This window comes from Cimex lectularius, unplaced genomic scaffold (assembly GCF_000648675.2).
Source record: "Cimex lectularius strain Harlan isolate CLEC.00 unplaced genomic scaffold, Clec_2.1 scaffold86, whole genome shotgun sequence".
NCBI classification, from domain to species: Eukaryota; Metazoa; Arthropoda; class Insecta; order Hemiptera; family Cimicidae; genus Cimex; species Cimex lectularius.
Window position 1 is genome coordinate 959536 of NW_019392763.1, and position 16406 is coordinate 975941.

General features: G+C 34.7%; 1 protein-coding gene across 9 annotated transcripts in view; it reads left to right on the forward strand.

Annotated features, from left to right (window-relative positions):
- The window catches only part of LOC106664006 (paired box protein Pax-5), a 130656-nt gene that overhangs the window by 97420 nt on the left and 16830 nt on the right, over positions 1-16406 (forward strand). For all 9 annotated transcript variants that reach the window (XM_014389349.2, XM_014389345.2, XM_024227408.1 and 6 more), the window contains one exon: positions 6560-6757. In XM_014389349.2, coding sequence (XP_014244835.1) covers positions 6560-6757 — 198 coding nt within the window. The remainder of the gene's footprint in view (positions 1-6559; positions 6758-16406) is intronic.

The window sequence follows — 16406 nt, forward strand, 5'->3', positions numbered from 1 at the left end:
ATTTTAAACAAGGGGCAAAACATGGAGTAATAAATTACATTGGACGCTCTTGGGTGGCTTAACTCGCAGATATATAATCAAAACCGGTCATCTATACTCAGTACATTTTCTATTTTCTTTTGAAACTCAACCTATACAAAACTCAAAAGTAATTTAAAAAACAGGATGGAAATAATCGCATCTCATTCTCCGCCTATTCTTGCTTTAATTCCAATTAAACCATCAGGTCGAAAAATGCGAGCATAAGCGGACCAGGATGACCCAACTAACTTCTCCTGATGGCCAACCTACAAGACCGCATTTTTTTTAAAACCAAGATAATTGCCGACATTACCATAACCGCTACGATTACCATACCTCACCACTTACGACTAAAATAGGATGAGTAAGACGGCCGATGACCGACTTACAAATAATTTCTAGTTGGACCGAAATTCGGTCTTTCGAGGGAACAGATGTGTGGGCAACGATTTTAACTAAACATTTTTGGTTTATACTAGGTCAAAAATATTGTAAACTTGTCCAAACGTTCAATAGGCCCGAGAAGAAAATACAATCTAGTGAAGTTAAGTACATTTTTCCATGTGCTTGTATTTCAAGGTTATAGTATATTTCGAATTATTTTTTATTTATGATAAGACAATATTAAACAGATTAATTAGGTTAAATATACCAAAAGTGTAAAACCCAAAATACGCTTTTAAACTGAGAGGCAAAATGTGGCCACCCTTAATATTTTTATTATCTCTTAGACAATCCTCTATTCTCTCCCAATTGCGTTTACAATCGGATTTTGTAGATAAATAAATAAATAAGTCTATCTTTTCTTGTTGGTTTTTCTGTAAAGCTTCTTTCTAACGTACCAGCGATTTAATTTCTTTAAATTTTACCATTTTTAAGTTTCACATTTGTTTGAGGGAAGTTTTAAGTGATACAGATTCTGCTAGAATTATATCGTTGGAAAATAGAAGTCAAGCGTTTGCTTGCCCTACGAATTTTTTTAAGTAAGTTAAAATACAATTTGTCAATCAAGAAACAAAGTTGATATTTTTTTCACACCTCCAAAAACCTTTACTTAAAATAACTTGGGAATAACTTAAACCTCATGCACAACCATGGGAGAAAACTATATTTTAAAATAATTATGTTTTAATTTTTATTTTCTCGGGTCCTAGAACCCATTGGCAATATGTTCTGTCTAATATTTTTCGACATATTATCACAAAGTTTCATTTATGATCCCACTCCGTAACGTCCCCTTGTTCGTATCCTGAAGAAGCGGACCAGATGCAGCTTTTAAGCAGTAAACAAAGAGTGTTTGCACTATCAATTCTTAAGAATGATCCTCATCATTTTTATTGAAAACATTTCCAAGGTATAAATAATCCTCCTTTTTATTGTTATATTTATTACTTTAGGAGCTATTGAATTTTAAAATGTTTAGAACGAGGAAGGAAAGTAAAACATTTTTTATTAAACTATTACGATAGTTCAAGGTAGAAAATAATTAAAACGTATCTCGTTTCTTAGTATGAAATGATATATCAAGAAATTATATTTTAAAAGGACCCATCATTTTGTCACTCAGAGAATATATATTCTCTGAAATAAATATTCTTAAAATTCTGAATGTAAATAAATATTTGACCAAGTACAACTTAAAATTAATTTAATTTTTTACACCAAAAAAATACTAACTAGAAAAAGACTGATAGCTCTTTTGAAATAGTTGTCGCTATTTACATCCAACCTAAACTATTTTATTGATTTTATAGCGTTAAAATGAAATGTTTTGTTACTTTGAAGTTTTGAATATAAATAATTATTTTGTCATTAACACTCCTGTATGCAAATGGCAACAATTTTGACTAGACGTTTTTGCATTGTTCTTTAGGAAATTATTATTTGGCTCGATGGAGGGTTCTGCTTCTCTAGTTTTGGGGCCAACGGTATAAATCGTACTCGTTTTTTAAATGAACCCGTTCACGGACAATAAACACAAAAACTGGTTCATCACAGGGAGGCCATCATTAAAAGAGAATCCTTTTAGCATGTGTTGTGTACAATTAAATTTCACGTTGGCATACTGGCACATTTACGTTAAGAACGAAAAGGAAGTTCGTCTATTGTATGTTTGCACACCTTAAGAAAAACATTGGTGTTTTTCCAGTGTTCTTATAGAGTACGGGTCAATAAACCGAAAAGCTCTTCTGTACAAAAAGTGAGCGTAAAAATGGGCGAGTTCGCTTTTGAAAAATGTCATCCATTCGTCAAAACTAATTGTAATATGTTGATGTCTATGTTGAGATAGTCCCGTTTAGACGAAGCATATTAATGGCGGTTCGTTTTTTCACAAAGGTGGTCCCCGTGTATCTATTCTTGCATTTGAATGGTGGGCATTGTGCTCTCTCTAATTGCTCGGCTCTTCTCCTCTGATGTAAAAACGGCTCATTTGAGACGACTGGCAACTATCCCACCTATCACCTGATAGACTTATCCGCGTCGCTCCCACACTCAAAGCATGTATCGACCACCTATCTTTAATTACGACAGGTGCAACACAGTTGAGATCCGTGGTCTGGTCTATATCGGTAACTAAGCCCCGGTGGTCGAGGTAGTTCACGAATCACTCTATTTATATTGTTTGTGGGAAATACGCTTCGTTAATGCTCAAAGGTATAAAATTTGAGGCTTTCTGGGGTTTGCCAAGATGAGAAATGTTCCACTTCACAACCATCTTTTTTTCCTACTTTTATTTAGCGTGTAAATAAAGGGTAAGGACTGGTCATTTAACTGATTAGAGCCCATTCAGAAATAAATTATGCCAGCTTGAAAGGAATTCTTTTTTTGTTTTTGTGCTTCATTTGGAAAGCAACTAACCTTAACTGACCTCGATTTTTATAAACAAATCAACCACGAAATAAGTATTTTATAAAAATATATTCCTGGATATGGAGTTTGTTTGGTTTGTTCAGAATATATATTTGAACAAAAGCCAGAATATTTGTTGATTTCACGATCATCAAAGCAAATTTTTGCCATTTCTCAGCAAAGAACATAGCAGGATAGTATGACATGACAAATATTGTAGGAAATACGTACAATAGTTTTGTCTTGTTTCAACACTTATTTTATCCAGTTGATCATTCGGTCAAGAGTCCTTGTGCGTATAAACGTTTCATAATTTCAAAACCAAAAACTCATTTAAAACCCATCAAATTCTGAAATTACAAACTATTCCATCAGGTTTCCAATCTTTCAGTATTTGAATCAAGAAAAAAGATACTTTTATCACTTTTGTCAAAAAATGCATCCTTCTTACAAATCAGATGGTGTACGTCAAGGGGATAAGAAGGGATAGGCAAGGCGCTGATGGTACGAAGAAGAAATTCGATATCAATCTTTAACTAGTGGTAGTCCGATTGAGACTCCCGTTGAATGAAGGTCTTCGCAACATTGAAGCTTCTTAATTAAAATGTCGTATAATCCAAAAGTGTATCAGAAAATCGAGAAATTACGATTTTATACACAAAAAAGCCTGGAATTCCTTAATGATTTTATGCACAAAGACATTTGTAACCAAAGATCTTTGATGTATTCACTAACTAACTCATCCACCATAATCCAATATTGGTAAGACAATTATTATAAGTACCCTCCGGCAGATATAAAATTAATTTCGATCCATATTTCCATAATCCAACAATTTCCTGTCGTCGGTTTGTCAACCCCCATGAGTTGTCGCAGGGGTGAGACAACTGAATTGGGGGTGCACAATAGCGAACTGCCGCCGACTAAGTGCAGATATACGTACCCGCTAGCGGGCCACATAAAAATATGTCATAGTTGATCGTAAACAACCACCCCTCACGAGTGACGGTATCCAGAAGGCCGTTCTCTTCCCTCTCCCTGACCCTCTCCTAATTCAATTCTGGCTAAGTAATCATCGCCGTATTGTTTACAGTAGCTCAATTTAGTCCTCGCACTAAAATTACGGTATAATGTTCTTGAGTCCTCCCCTTCTGCTGCTCGTAACGGCCAATTCACTCCCAACTCTTGCTCTGAATCATCTCAATCATAGTAAATGATTTAGTGGCCACTTCATCGAATTTACACACTGGCTTAATCCCCGATTAGTCAATTTTGGATAACGTTTGGAAATTTTGTTTAAAAGCTTCAACGAAACGGTCACATAAGGCCCAATACAGTTTCTCTCAAACAAAGACTTTAATGCTCAACTATGAACGCAGAAACTTCTCACACTCATCCAACCTTCATAAAAGCAAAGAAACTTTTGAGTTTCTAAAAATGGTTGAAAATCCAACAGATATTCTGCCCCCTTGAATTTTCAATATTTTTTATAGTCAGTTGATATCCTATGTAGGTTATTTTTCAAAATGTGAACCAATTATATAAATTTAATCGTGGTAGGTGTATTCGTCGTGTAGTCGATTTTTTTTCTGGCGTTTCTACTAATACGATAGAACACTGGACACAAGTACGGTCTGAGGTCTGTTAACCTGTGTAAATATGCTATTTTGTAAACTATTTTAAAGTTAGGCTTGCATTTTATATATTAATTGTTAGTTGCTTAGAAAGAAAGGTGTTTACAGTCAGAAAGTAAGAAACAAGATAGACTGAATGATATAAAACGATTTACATTAAAAAATTTAAACAGAAACAGCAAATCTTCGATCGAGTGTGGCACCCGGACGCCTAAAAACTATAAGCTGTCCTACTTATTACCTTATTCTAAAATCCGACAGGTACTATCACGTACGATGAACTTCCTCATCTAATATGCTGAAGCGGGTGTTCTCCAAGGCAACATCCTAGACCCATTGAGTATACACTGCAGATATTCCTTTCAATCCCGATACTACATTCATCAAACCTGGCCTTCCTGGATGATTACTCCTGTTTGGAAGTATGGTTCGAGAAATGTAGGATCAGTCTTGACAAAACCAAATTCAAAATACCCTCCCCCTTGCCTTTTCACCTATGCCCCAAGATACTATAACTCTGTTTCTCTCCCAGCAGCCAATGTCTGTTATTTGAGACTTTACATCAATCAAAGACTTACATGAAACCCAGACAGTTGAATCAAAATAATAGAACTGAGACGACTGACTTGAACAAAGGGGTCCAACCAAGAAAGCTCCAAACAATCCAGTCGCTCCAGTCCAAAGCCCTTCGAACCATTGCCAAGGCTCACTATTTCATATCCTCCAGCCTCGGTAAAATTCTGGACCCTCATGCTAACCCCTAGTCCTTTTATCATCACTATCTAATACGCCTAAAGCTCCAATGACCTCTTGATTCCTATCCTAATGGGAAAAGTGAATAGTGCTGTGATAGGGTTGTCATTAATGGATCGCTTCTCACTTCTATATGATTAGATTCATTAGAGTTCAGTTCATTAGAATCAACAAAGATCTCACAAAATCTGTGTCTAATTTTTCTGGACACAATAGTCACTTAATGTTCGTTCAAACATATTCATACGATAAAAATGTTGCGAGGATGATGCGGTATATTTTTTTGGGGTGTTTCTCAATTGGCCATACTAGGAGTATTGAAACAAAATTTCACAAATAAAAAGTCTTTTGTTTTTACGGCTTAAAAGGGTTGCTGCAAATCCTTATTGTTTTGTTGAACATTCCGCTGAAAGGGTCTGGTCTGTTTATTGGAAGAGCAAATAGATGGCCCTGGTTAGGACAAAGCCATGCTGGCCCATTACTGAAAGGACTCGAGGGTTGTCCGCAAAATAATTTATTTAGAGGTGTACCAGTAAAAGCCATGTTTTTAAGCTAATTCTCTCTCCGGTTCTGGGCCAGAGTCAAAAAGCCACCCCCATTAGAGACCCTCGAATATGCAACGTATATATAATGGGGGGAGGGTAGGACTTGCCCTGGGAAGACAGGAAGTCCAGTGTGTGTTCGCCCGTTCTTTCATATGTAAAGCACACCGCTGGACATTTGAATAAAAATCAGCCGAGGGAAAATGTAAGATTTTGTAAGGGGGGTCGGGTAGATATATGGTAGGGGGACGGAGTAGATTAGTGTATGCAAATAAAGCTCGGGTTATGGCCTTTCCACTCCCCTTACGCTTCCCGAGTAATGACCAAATATACTCCGCCCTTCCTGACGACGTTTTATATTCGTTGATACACAGAATCACTGTATAATCTCAATCCGTACAAAATCTTTTGAATTTCACATACTCCAACGTGCATGTTTTTACATAAAATTTTCATATTGAACACAATCTTTAATAAAGTCATTGTTAAACTTTTAAAATGTCAAGAACTTACCAGATAAAAAACTATTATTCTTTAATGCAAAAATATATAAAATTGTCAATTCTATACGATTTTATAGTTCCTTGGAGTAGACAAGTTTATAAGTTTTTACTGTTTCTTCATTTACATTTTGTTGACTTTTGAAAACCATGTTTAAAGAGACTTGACTTTTTATTAGTTACATCCAATTCTAATATCCACTTGTCTTTGGCAAATATCTTACAAGATAATGATCAGAATGCATAATTTTTCTTTCAGGTATTACGAGACAGGAAGCTTCAAGGCTGGGGTAATAGGTGGAAGCAAGCCTAAAGTTGCAACTGCACCCGTTGTGGATGCGATTGCCAACTACAAACGTGAAAACCCGACCATGTTCGCCTGGGAAATCCGTGACCGGCTGCTCGCAGAAGGTATCTGCTCCCAGGACAACGTACCCAGCGTTTCGTCGATAAACAGGTAAGAAAAAATTTTAAACTGTTATAAAAGGAAAGAGATAAAAAAAATACACACAAAGCAATATGCGGGGGTATAAGGGTTTTAACAAAAGGGAGGGCTCAAGTATTCAATCAGTGTAAAGGTCACCTCCCTGCAGTACCAATTAATTACAGGCAAGTGTTGCTGTCCCACAGGGGCTTGGCATTACACACGACCCTCAAACACTTTTTGTACTCCCTCTTCGAAACCTGAACAACAAACACCCCCGAGCACAATCAGAAGCATTGTATAAAGTCAATCCTAAAAAAAGGTTAATAAACAGACAAGATAGATAAAGCGATAACTATTTAAATTATGATCGAGTATGAGATATAAAACAAAATTTTCTATATTAAAATACTAAGTCAATACTTAAGTAACATAAGAAAATAACAATGCGGATTGATTATTTAATGTAAACACTGCATTTAATCTACCAGTTTGTATATGCTTAACTATTATCCGGCTTGTATATATATTTTTTTTAATCGGTCTTCCACAGCCCTAAATTCTCAAAGGGGGACGTGGATTAAAACCCTTGTGTTGTTAGGAGTTTAGGGTAGCGAACGCCATTTTGCCGGTGGTCGCCATCTCGACTACAATCGATTGCATCCCCCGATACGCACCCCCCTTAACGCAAGCACTGGTTTTTACAACTTTACCACCCCCTGGATCCCCGGTGCAACCAGGAAGTCGGGTTTGAATTTATCAACCGCATAATCCCCAAATGCCGAACGTGATGTTTTGGCCGGCTGGGTCGGTGTTGATTCGGAGGAAAAATACGTCTTTTGTGGATAATGTCTTCAAAACTTAACGAATATGCTTATCTATTTCCATTAGAAAACATACCTCACATACGTTTTTACCTATTACCTAAAAATACAATAAAATCAGGAAAAACTTAGCACATACACCAGTAGCAAAAAAATTGACCCATCCTATTCATTAGATATTCATAACACTAATAACCGTAGCATTAATATAATCATTCTTCTATATTAATATATCCCTGGAGCTAGCATAATTTATAATATCTAAAAAAGTTAAAGGGGACAGGTCAGAAAAACTCTTTTATTTCATCGCCATCATCAACACGGTAGAGTATTTACGCAATTAATACTTTAAATAGATCAAAATTTCACGGAAATACTCAAATATCTAGTTTCACACACACAAAAAAATTGAAGATGGCGAAAAGCTGAAATAAACCAAGCACACGAAAATGTTCGGCAACGGCAAATAACTTTATAACAAATAAAGCAATGCTATTTTATACAATCATCAAACGTCCTTTGAACCCAGTTCAGTTTACATTTAAAAAATAGTTTATATTGTTCTCTCTGTGAATTTATTAATCGAACATAAAAAAATAATAATTATAGGGGTCAAAGGAGGTGTGAAAGGTAATCTTTTGGTAATTTTATTACTGAGGACCTTACGATATTTAAAAATTAATACGGTAAATTTATCAACATTACGCTAAGGCAGAGCTAATGTCACTTTTGGTCCCTTGTTAAGCTTATTTATTTGCATTATCACACATATAGCTTTTATCCGTCGATTTTTAACGTCAAATTAACCCTTATTTTAAAGCATTAAAAACCTTATCAGTTAGTATTACAAAAAGGCATATAAAGTAAATTCCCTGTATACTTACAATTTTTTAATATAAAATATTTGAATCATACGAAAATTAATTTGAATTAACATTTAAAATAATTGAAATAAAACTAATTAATAGAAGAATCATTTTTAATTTTAATTATAATTAATTGCCATGTAGTCTTTAAGAGCCAATTTTATTCAAAAATTCACAAATATACAAGAATTTTACTTTTACCATTTAGTAAGATTTTTAATGATTTAAAGAAAGGGTTAATTTGAAATTAAAAATCGTTAATTTGAAATTAAAAAAGATTAAGTTGAGCTTAAAAGGATTAATTTGACGGAAAAAGTTATAAAACTCAAAGAAAATAAAAAATTTTCCAACTTAAAAATATAACAGGTTTGAAAATCACAATTATTTAATAGCATTAATTTTTAAAAAAATATTAGTGAAGTGTAATTAAGTTCGTGCCTTGATATGATTTTATAATACAATCCTACGGGCAATTAACTATTGTCATTATGGGTTTAAAGTTTTTTTATTTATTACGGTCAACTTATCGTCCCGCTAGTACAGAAAGAGAATTCATAAGAAAAGTGTTCACCCAAAATACATATTTCTCGAAGTATTATCTTGAAAAAGAAGTACTTTCTTCTATTAGATTAAAGTAATAAAATTGTTAATATCTTGTTTAATTATAATTATAAAAAATTCTTTAGCGTTGATAGGCAAAGTTCAAACGTCATTAATTTAATTAAGCTTTCTTTCCTAAAATTCTTGTTCAAGTTGTTAGTACTTAGTTCAAGTCCGTTTATGAAGTAATAATGTTTTTGTTAAGATAAAAGCAAATACGAAATAAATTTATTTTAATAACTATTTAGTATAGTTTTTGTAAATCGTGATGTTTCTTTTTTTCCTATTTTAAATATCTAGAATTTCATCCTTATATCGAGGCCTGCCTATCCTTTGGTATTTTCCGATAAGGAAAACCAGGTTATGGCCAATCTTTTTGCTTTTCGGTCTTGGTCATCCATCAAGTTGCCAATTATTAGTTTTTTCCATTTCTTATATTGCTGGTTTCTACGGTAATTTTGTTTTTAAGGCAATACTGCATTTATGAAAAAATAATTGACAATTTGAATAGATTCAGACATATTTCTTGAGTAGAAATTCACAACACCCCATGATTGTATTTTTACGTTTAACAAAATATTCATAAATTATAAAGAAGTAAAAGACAATATTCAATGGTCCATTATTTGCCTATTTGTATTTTCCTTTTTAAGTCTATACCAATTAATAATAATAATGGCTTCTATTTTTTCTTTCAAACAAACTGGATATAGATACTTATAAATGTTTATTAAGAAATAAGTGTCAAGTAGTAAAATGGGGTTTTGTTCCAACTATCCTCGTTGGTCAGACGCGTTCCGCCATTTCGCCTTATCAGTGTGTCACATTCTATAAACCTCCAGTGGGAATAGGCAGACCAAAATAATCGGTAACGACCAAATTTTAGGTTCTTCACAACGCAGAAAACATGGATAAATATCAAAATACCACTTTCTATTGTATTAATTTTTTGGTGTATTGCCAAATGTTTAGTTACTCAGTTAATCTCACTTTAAATATATGTTTTACTATTGAAGTTCACAATAATGGAGCCTAATACTTTTGGAACCAGCAGGCGATTATATTGAGGCACTTAGGTGGACTATCGTTCATAAATGTTTAATATTATGTTAAAACTAGTCTATTTAGACAACTAGGGACGCTGCGATCATGCAAATATTCCGAAACACACTGCCATTATTTTTTTTCCCATGCAGGCGAAGCATAGTTATAAAATATTATTTTATCTATACAAGGCCAGGGCGGGCTTTCAAATAAAAGCCGCCGATTAAAACCCGCTTGGATTAAAAGCGCGTATAAACGCCCATGTGCAAAAAGCCCTTTGTGAATATATAAACCGCGGTTCGATGCTTTCACGAATTATTGATCCTGGATTTTAAACATTGTCTCGTATTTTATTTCAACAGGGTTGAAAATTTAAAGCGAGTTTTTATACGAAAGTCGATGAAAGTTTCAATTAAAATAATGATACGGCAAAACTGTCTGTGAAATGGGATGGTTAGTTATGCTATGATTTTCTTAGTACACGGTGGACGAGTGTTGTAAAGGAGGGGTCGCTGTAAGACATTGGACCAAGATAGATCAATATCACAACTAACCACTTCCCTAACACACCCTCTTGACTTCTTAGCATTACTCTATCTCCCTTTTGCTTTCAACAACTTCTAACTCGTGGAAACTCAGCGGAAACCACTTTAGATTTAATTCAGTCAAATTGGGGTGAAGAAGAGGAGTGAATTGGGTGGTGTTCGATTGCGTGAGCTGCAAAGTGTATCGTCGCATTTTTCCTCTCTAACCCCTGTCACAAATTAAATTTTTGAATTTAAAATTTTAATGGCGAATATACGGGCAAAAAGAGCAACAGTTGTTGAAACATTTGTGCAAGTATGATAGATGTAGCTTGTGATGCCATAAGGTCTACATTATCACGTCAGGGAAGTTGAATGGATGACTTCTGGATGGTCACACTTGTTACTTGGAGTTACTTCCGAAACATTGAGTCTCTCCCTGGCCCAGATGCCGGGGCCAACCCCGCGGGCATTTACATCTGAACCCTACCACGCTCCGACGGCTATATTGTTCAGGTTGACACATCTGTGACAGTAAAAGAGCAAACTGTTAATGAATATTTTGACGTCCGGATGAACAGAAATAATTAACTTATTTGATTCAATGTAATAATTGTTTGATCAGACAATTGCTTTCTTTTAAAAATTACACTCTTCGTTAAACAATTTTCATAAGGGTTGATAGTCCAACAATGACAGCAAAATGTGAATACAAAAAATTCAACTATCTATTTATAATGAAAAAATAATAGTTTATAATAAGAAGAAATGTATAAACAATCTTAGCTTGTAAAGATTGATATAAATTAAAAAACTGAAATTTACTTTCCTTTATACTTAATACTAGGTCGAATTGGGCTTATTAAAAAAAGTCGAAAAGAATTCATGCATCGTCGGCTAAGTTATTCTATATATATAAAATGGCCCTTCACGCTAATAAATTACTTTCACACACCAAACCTTATTTACACAGCTCCGTAGTATTCTATATTCTTCGGGGTCATAGTGGGAGAATCTTCTTCAATGAGGCCAATAATTTCATTCACACTACCCCAGAGTTTTAGAAATTCGTAAGGTAATTGGGTAAGAAGCCCCTTAATCCACTCTAATAAATTACACTCACACTGCCATATTCTCAGGGGTGGTTGAAGAAGACACTCCATTCACTCGAATGAATTATCCACCAGACACCATTCAAACTGCTGTACTTTATAATTGACATCCCAGAGGTCATATAAGAAAAAGCCACACCATTCACGCTAATAAATCCCATTCCACCAGTAGACTTCATTCAAACTGTCCCAGTATACTAGATATTCCTCGGGGTCTTTGGGAAAGAAGCGTCTACTTTCAAGCTAATAAATTAACGTTGCTAACGTTTAAGTATGGAAGAAATTTCAGTTTGTTTTGACAATGATACGGTCTACAAATTTATCAACTTTTAATGTAATAAACATAAAGTTCACTATAAAAATACTGGCAAATCTTCTACTTGTTATGCTTAAAAAGAAATGAAAAACATTATTCACTATTTATTTTTAATAAATCATGGACCAACTTCAAATTTTATATATCTAAAAATACAGTGTCAAAAATATATCATTATTAAGGCTACAAAATATTTATTTTTTCTTTGTTTTTAAGTAATCTGAACTTTTGTATTGTTCACGTGTAAAACATTTAGGAAATTATCAAAATTCAAAAAATATTACATCTTCAGTCATTAGACATATAATAAATAATTAATATAACTGTCACAAACCAGCATATGTTATTTTAGTACAATAAAATTAAGAAAAAACTTTCGTATTGTAGGTTATTTTTTGATCTAAGAAAGAAGGGCACAGAGCAGAGAAAAATCATTAAAAATATAGAACTTATTGTTTGTTCTTACATTTTTCTTTATTTTTAATGTGAATTGTTATTAATTTGTATGAAATGCTGTGATATAAAACTGTACAATTTATTGGTACTATTTCTTCAAGAGGTTATAATTATTATTTATATCGTATCTGAACATGAATTATTTAACTTTATTGATTCGATGTGATATCATATGGGCCCAATCAAGCGAAAAAAAATTATTTAGCCCTCTCACAATAACTTTGATCTAGAAGCAGAACGGGAGTGCGAATAAACAGACAAACAAATAAACAGCTTTACAAAAGGTATATGATTAGGTGGTGTACATGTGCTCTGAGTCCTGGAGAGCCTGGGGGCTGTAGGATTACAATGGGAGGGCAGGGCAGATGTCCCTTGACTTTAAATCACATCAATACGTGTCAACCTATTCAGTACCCATTCCCAGTGTATTACCCCCAGGTCCTTGTGGGGGCTTTTGCAGAAGTCTATTAAACGGGGACTCCTTTTACCCCTCCTTGCTTGTTAAAGTCACCGTCCGACCCTCCTACTTTCCCATACACGACAATTTTTGACGACTTACTTCGGGACGTTTGCAGAAAACTCGTACAAAGACTGGGGAATGAGCTGAATTTAAATAACAAGTTTGGCCCCCTTTAAACCAGCCGAAAAATATTTTATAAAAGCCATTGTATTATGTAAATTGTTTATAATTTTAACAGGCGTTCTAGAATGGTTTCGACTTAAAACAATTACGACAAAGGACGGAGGGTCGAGGGTTGATATTAATCTAATTATTTACCTTTGTGATTTAGTTCCGACCCAAAGGCGGGTTTTATTAAATACATTGAGAGGTAAAATGTGGCCACCCCTTCTGTAGTAAAAACTTGGAATCGTTATAATTTTTATTTTTTGTTGTTAACTGAATATTTTTAAAGAAAAATATAAGATATAGCTAAATAAAAAATTAAACTGAGCAAAGCAATTTTGCCAAAAATATTACTATGGAAACAACGAAAATGTTCAATTCAGTACGGAGTATTTCCTCCTCTTGCGTCGATCACCGCTTCCATTCGACGAGGCATCGATTTTATGTGGTTGTGAATGTAATGCTGTGGAATATTTTCATACTCCTCCAACAGCGAAAATAAAGTAATTCTTGCAAACTCTTTGGCAATACTGGGCGACTTTTACCCTCTTTGACAACTCGTCCCAAAGGTGTTCGATAGGGTTTACATCGGGACTACATGCTGACCCCCTCCAAACATTAAACTGAAACCCGTTCCAAGTTCCAACCTACGATCTTATTTTTCTAATTTCCTAAGAGGTAATCAAAATATTAAAGGTGGCCACTTTTTTTGTCTCTCATCTTTCGTTGGTTTACAATATAGCTTTTCAACATCTGCAGTATTGAATTATGGATCTAAAGAAATAAAGAAAGAAAGAAAAACACACTTCTTGCGAGAAACATCCAGATATGAATAGACATTTACGACCATGTCCAATTATCAAAATTTTCTACTAATTTCAGATTTTTTATTGTCTTAAAAACAAAATGCAGTAAAAGGTGTCTACTGACTATTATTAGAAAATCTTTCATTCATTTATGAGTGTTAAACATTTATACTTGGAAAAAATACAACCACGGGTTTCATGACTTTCACCGTCAAGGGCCAGTTGGTTAGTATCAACCTTTTCAGCGACTCTTCAAATACAGTTGAAGTTAACTTGCAAAACAGAATTGAATATAGAATGAAGTTAAATGGGTGGCGATTAAAGGGGGCGGTTTCAAACTAAAAGCAAATGCAATGGTAGTTATCTGTAATTGGGCTGGCGGTAGAGAGAGATGTGTAATGTTATTAGTGCGGTGCAGACCGCAATGATGTTGTGGAGTGGGATCCGCTCTCCTGGCCACCATCCACCTCTGTTATTGCACTAATCACTGTTAGAAGCATCATTGACTTTATAACAGAAATTAGGACGGGTTTTAATTGTCGTTGGAGTTTTAACGTTACTCCGTCACAAAGGAGGAAAACAAAGTTTTCCATTCTTAAAATCCGGCCATTTTGTTTAATTGATTCTGTATCTAAAAAGCGTAAAAGAACTTAAGGGATTGATTGAATTTCCCTTCAAAAGAGGAGACGAGGGAAAGAACTCCCTCTGGGAGTACATTTGTAGCGACTGTCTATACAAATTAATAGTGAATCGTTGAAGGGAGAGGCATTAAAGCTAACCGGTCCCCTGGCTCGTAATAGAGTTGTGCTTTTGGGGGAGTAATGCGAGTTTGATGCTCAGAAAGCACAGATGTCGGCCACCGGACTCCATTGTTCCCCCTATAATCGAATTTATCAACTGAATTGGCTCAGAGCCGGGATTATGCTCGTTCTCGGCCCACTAAGTGACGGGGATCTGTTTCATCCACTTGTCTCTCTCGAGGGCCAATTAGACCCAAACGAGAAATAGGCAGAAAACGAAAGTACAAAACCTGTTTTACAATTTAGACTGTTTATTTTGTTTAATATTTCAACATTGATATGGTCAAAGGCTAAATTCACTTCAGATTAACAAAAATAATGCCATCAAAGAAATACTCTTCCTTTAATCTTATTTAGATTTGAAAAATTCCCAACATGTGCATAAAAAACATAGAAACAACAACGGCTCATAAGGGCGTGAAATAAGCACAAACAATAAACTAGTAAACAAAAGGCAAAGATCCAACAAAATTAACAAACTTTAGTCCATATTATATTCAACTGACAAAAATAAGGGTTCTACTGAAGGGCAATGAAAAGCTAAATCCAAATTGAACTGACACAACACTATCAAGGATAACAAAAAGCGCCGCCACTTATGAATAAATTTGGACGTTTACTCCGAATGGTTGTTACCCCGATGTGCTGCTGATCCTAGGATCTATACCTCAGGAGAGTTACCTACCCCGTTATGCGGCTGGGTTGCTCGTACCTCTCTTACGCCAGAGGCCTAGGAGATCGTCGCTTCCCAACCAACGGGGTTAGGCTCAAACGGAGGCTTTCGACAGATAGGTCATTTCAGCCCCAACGCCTACAAAATATAATCTAGCCTAAAACTATCTTATATACACAGTCGCACAAATACATTCACACCTATGTACATTGCACTCATTCTGGTTAGTCAGTGGAGTACTCGATACCTACACCTACACACAATATTAAAAATCTAAACTAAATTAGGGCCGATGGGGTACTTTTATATTATTCCGTCATTAACCCTAAACACACATACTGCTGGAGGGGCGATGTGATGCAATATTTCTCCATCAGCCCCTCACCACGCACACTAATAAAAACACAAACATATCTATATAAAATTTAAAAAAACCTCCTCCAAAAAGCGAAAAATGGGACCCAGAAACTCGCTACTGGGCCCGAGAACCATTCTTGGCATGATAGCGTCTATTATGCGAGACACATCGAGCAATCTTTCTTTGCATGGGGGGCACCTGCGCGGGCTTTAGATCTATGAAAAATTTGATATAAAAAAGCTAAAGTGGACCTTGAATATTATATTATAGAAAAAAAGTAGAGTCTGAGAAGAAGTTTAATAATTTATAAAGAGCTAACGGACGTTAAATTTAAGTATTTTATTACTGATTCACTATTTAAAATATGCGAGTTTTTGTCAAATTTATATTGAATGTACATAACAATTTTGTTTTGAATATTTTCAATACTTTGATAAACATATCTAATCACTGTGTAAAAAGTTTTATAGTTGAGATATTGAAGGAATTATAATTAAGGAAGTCGAGATTTCTAAAATTATTGGAAGAAGTTGAGATGCAATGATAATTTTAACTTGAGACTCGAAGATAATATCCTTATCATTAATTTCATTGGTTTCCGATTCTAGTTTGAACGATTAACAATCAGGTGACTGATTTAGGAGTCCGGGAGTAAAGATTTTCTAAATTGTTTTGTAA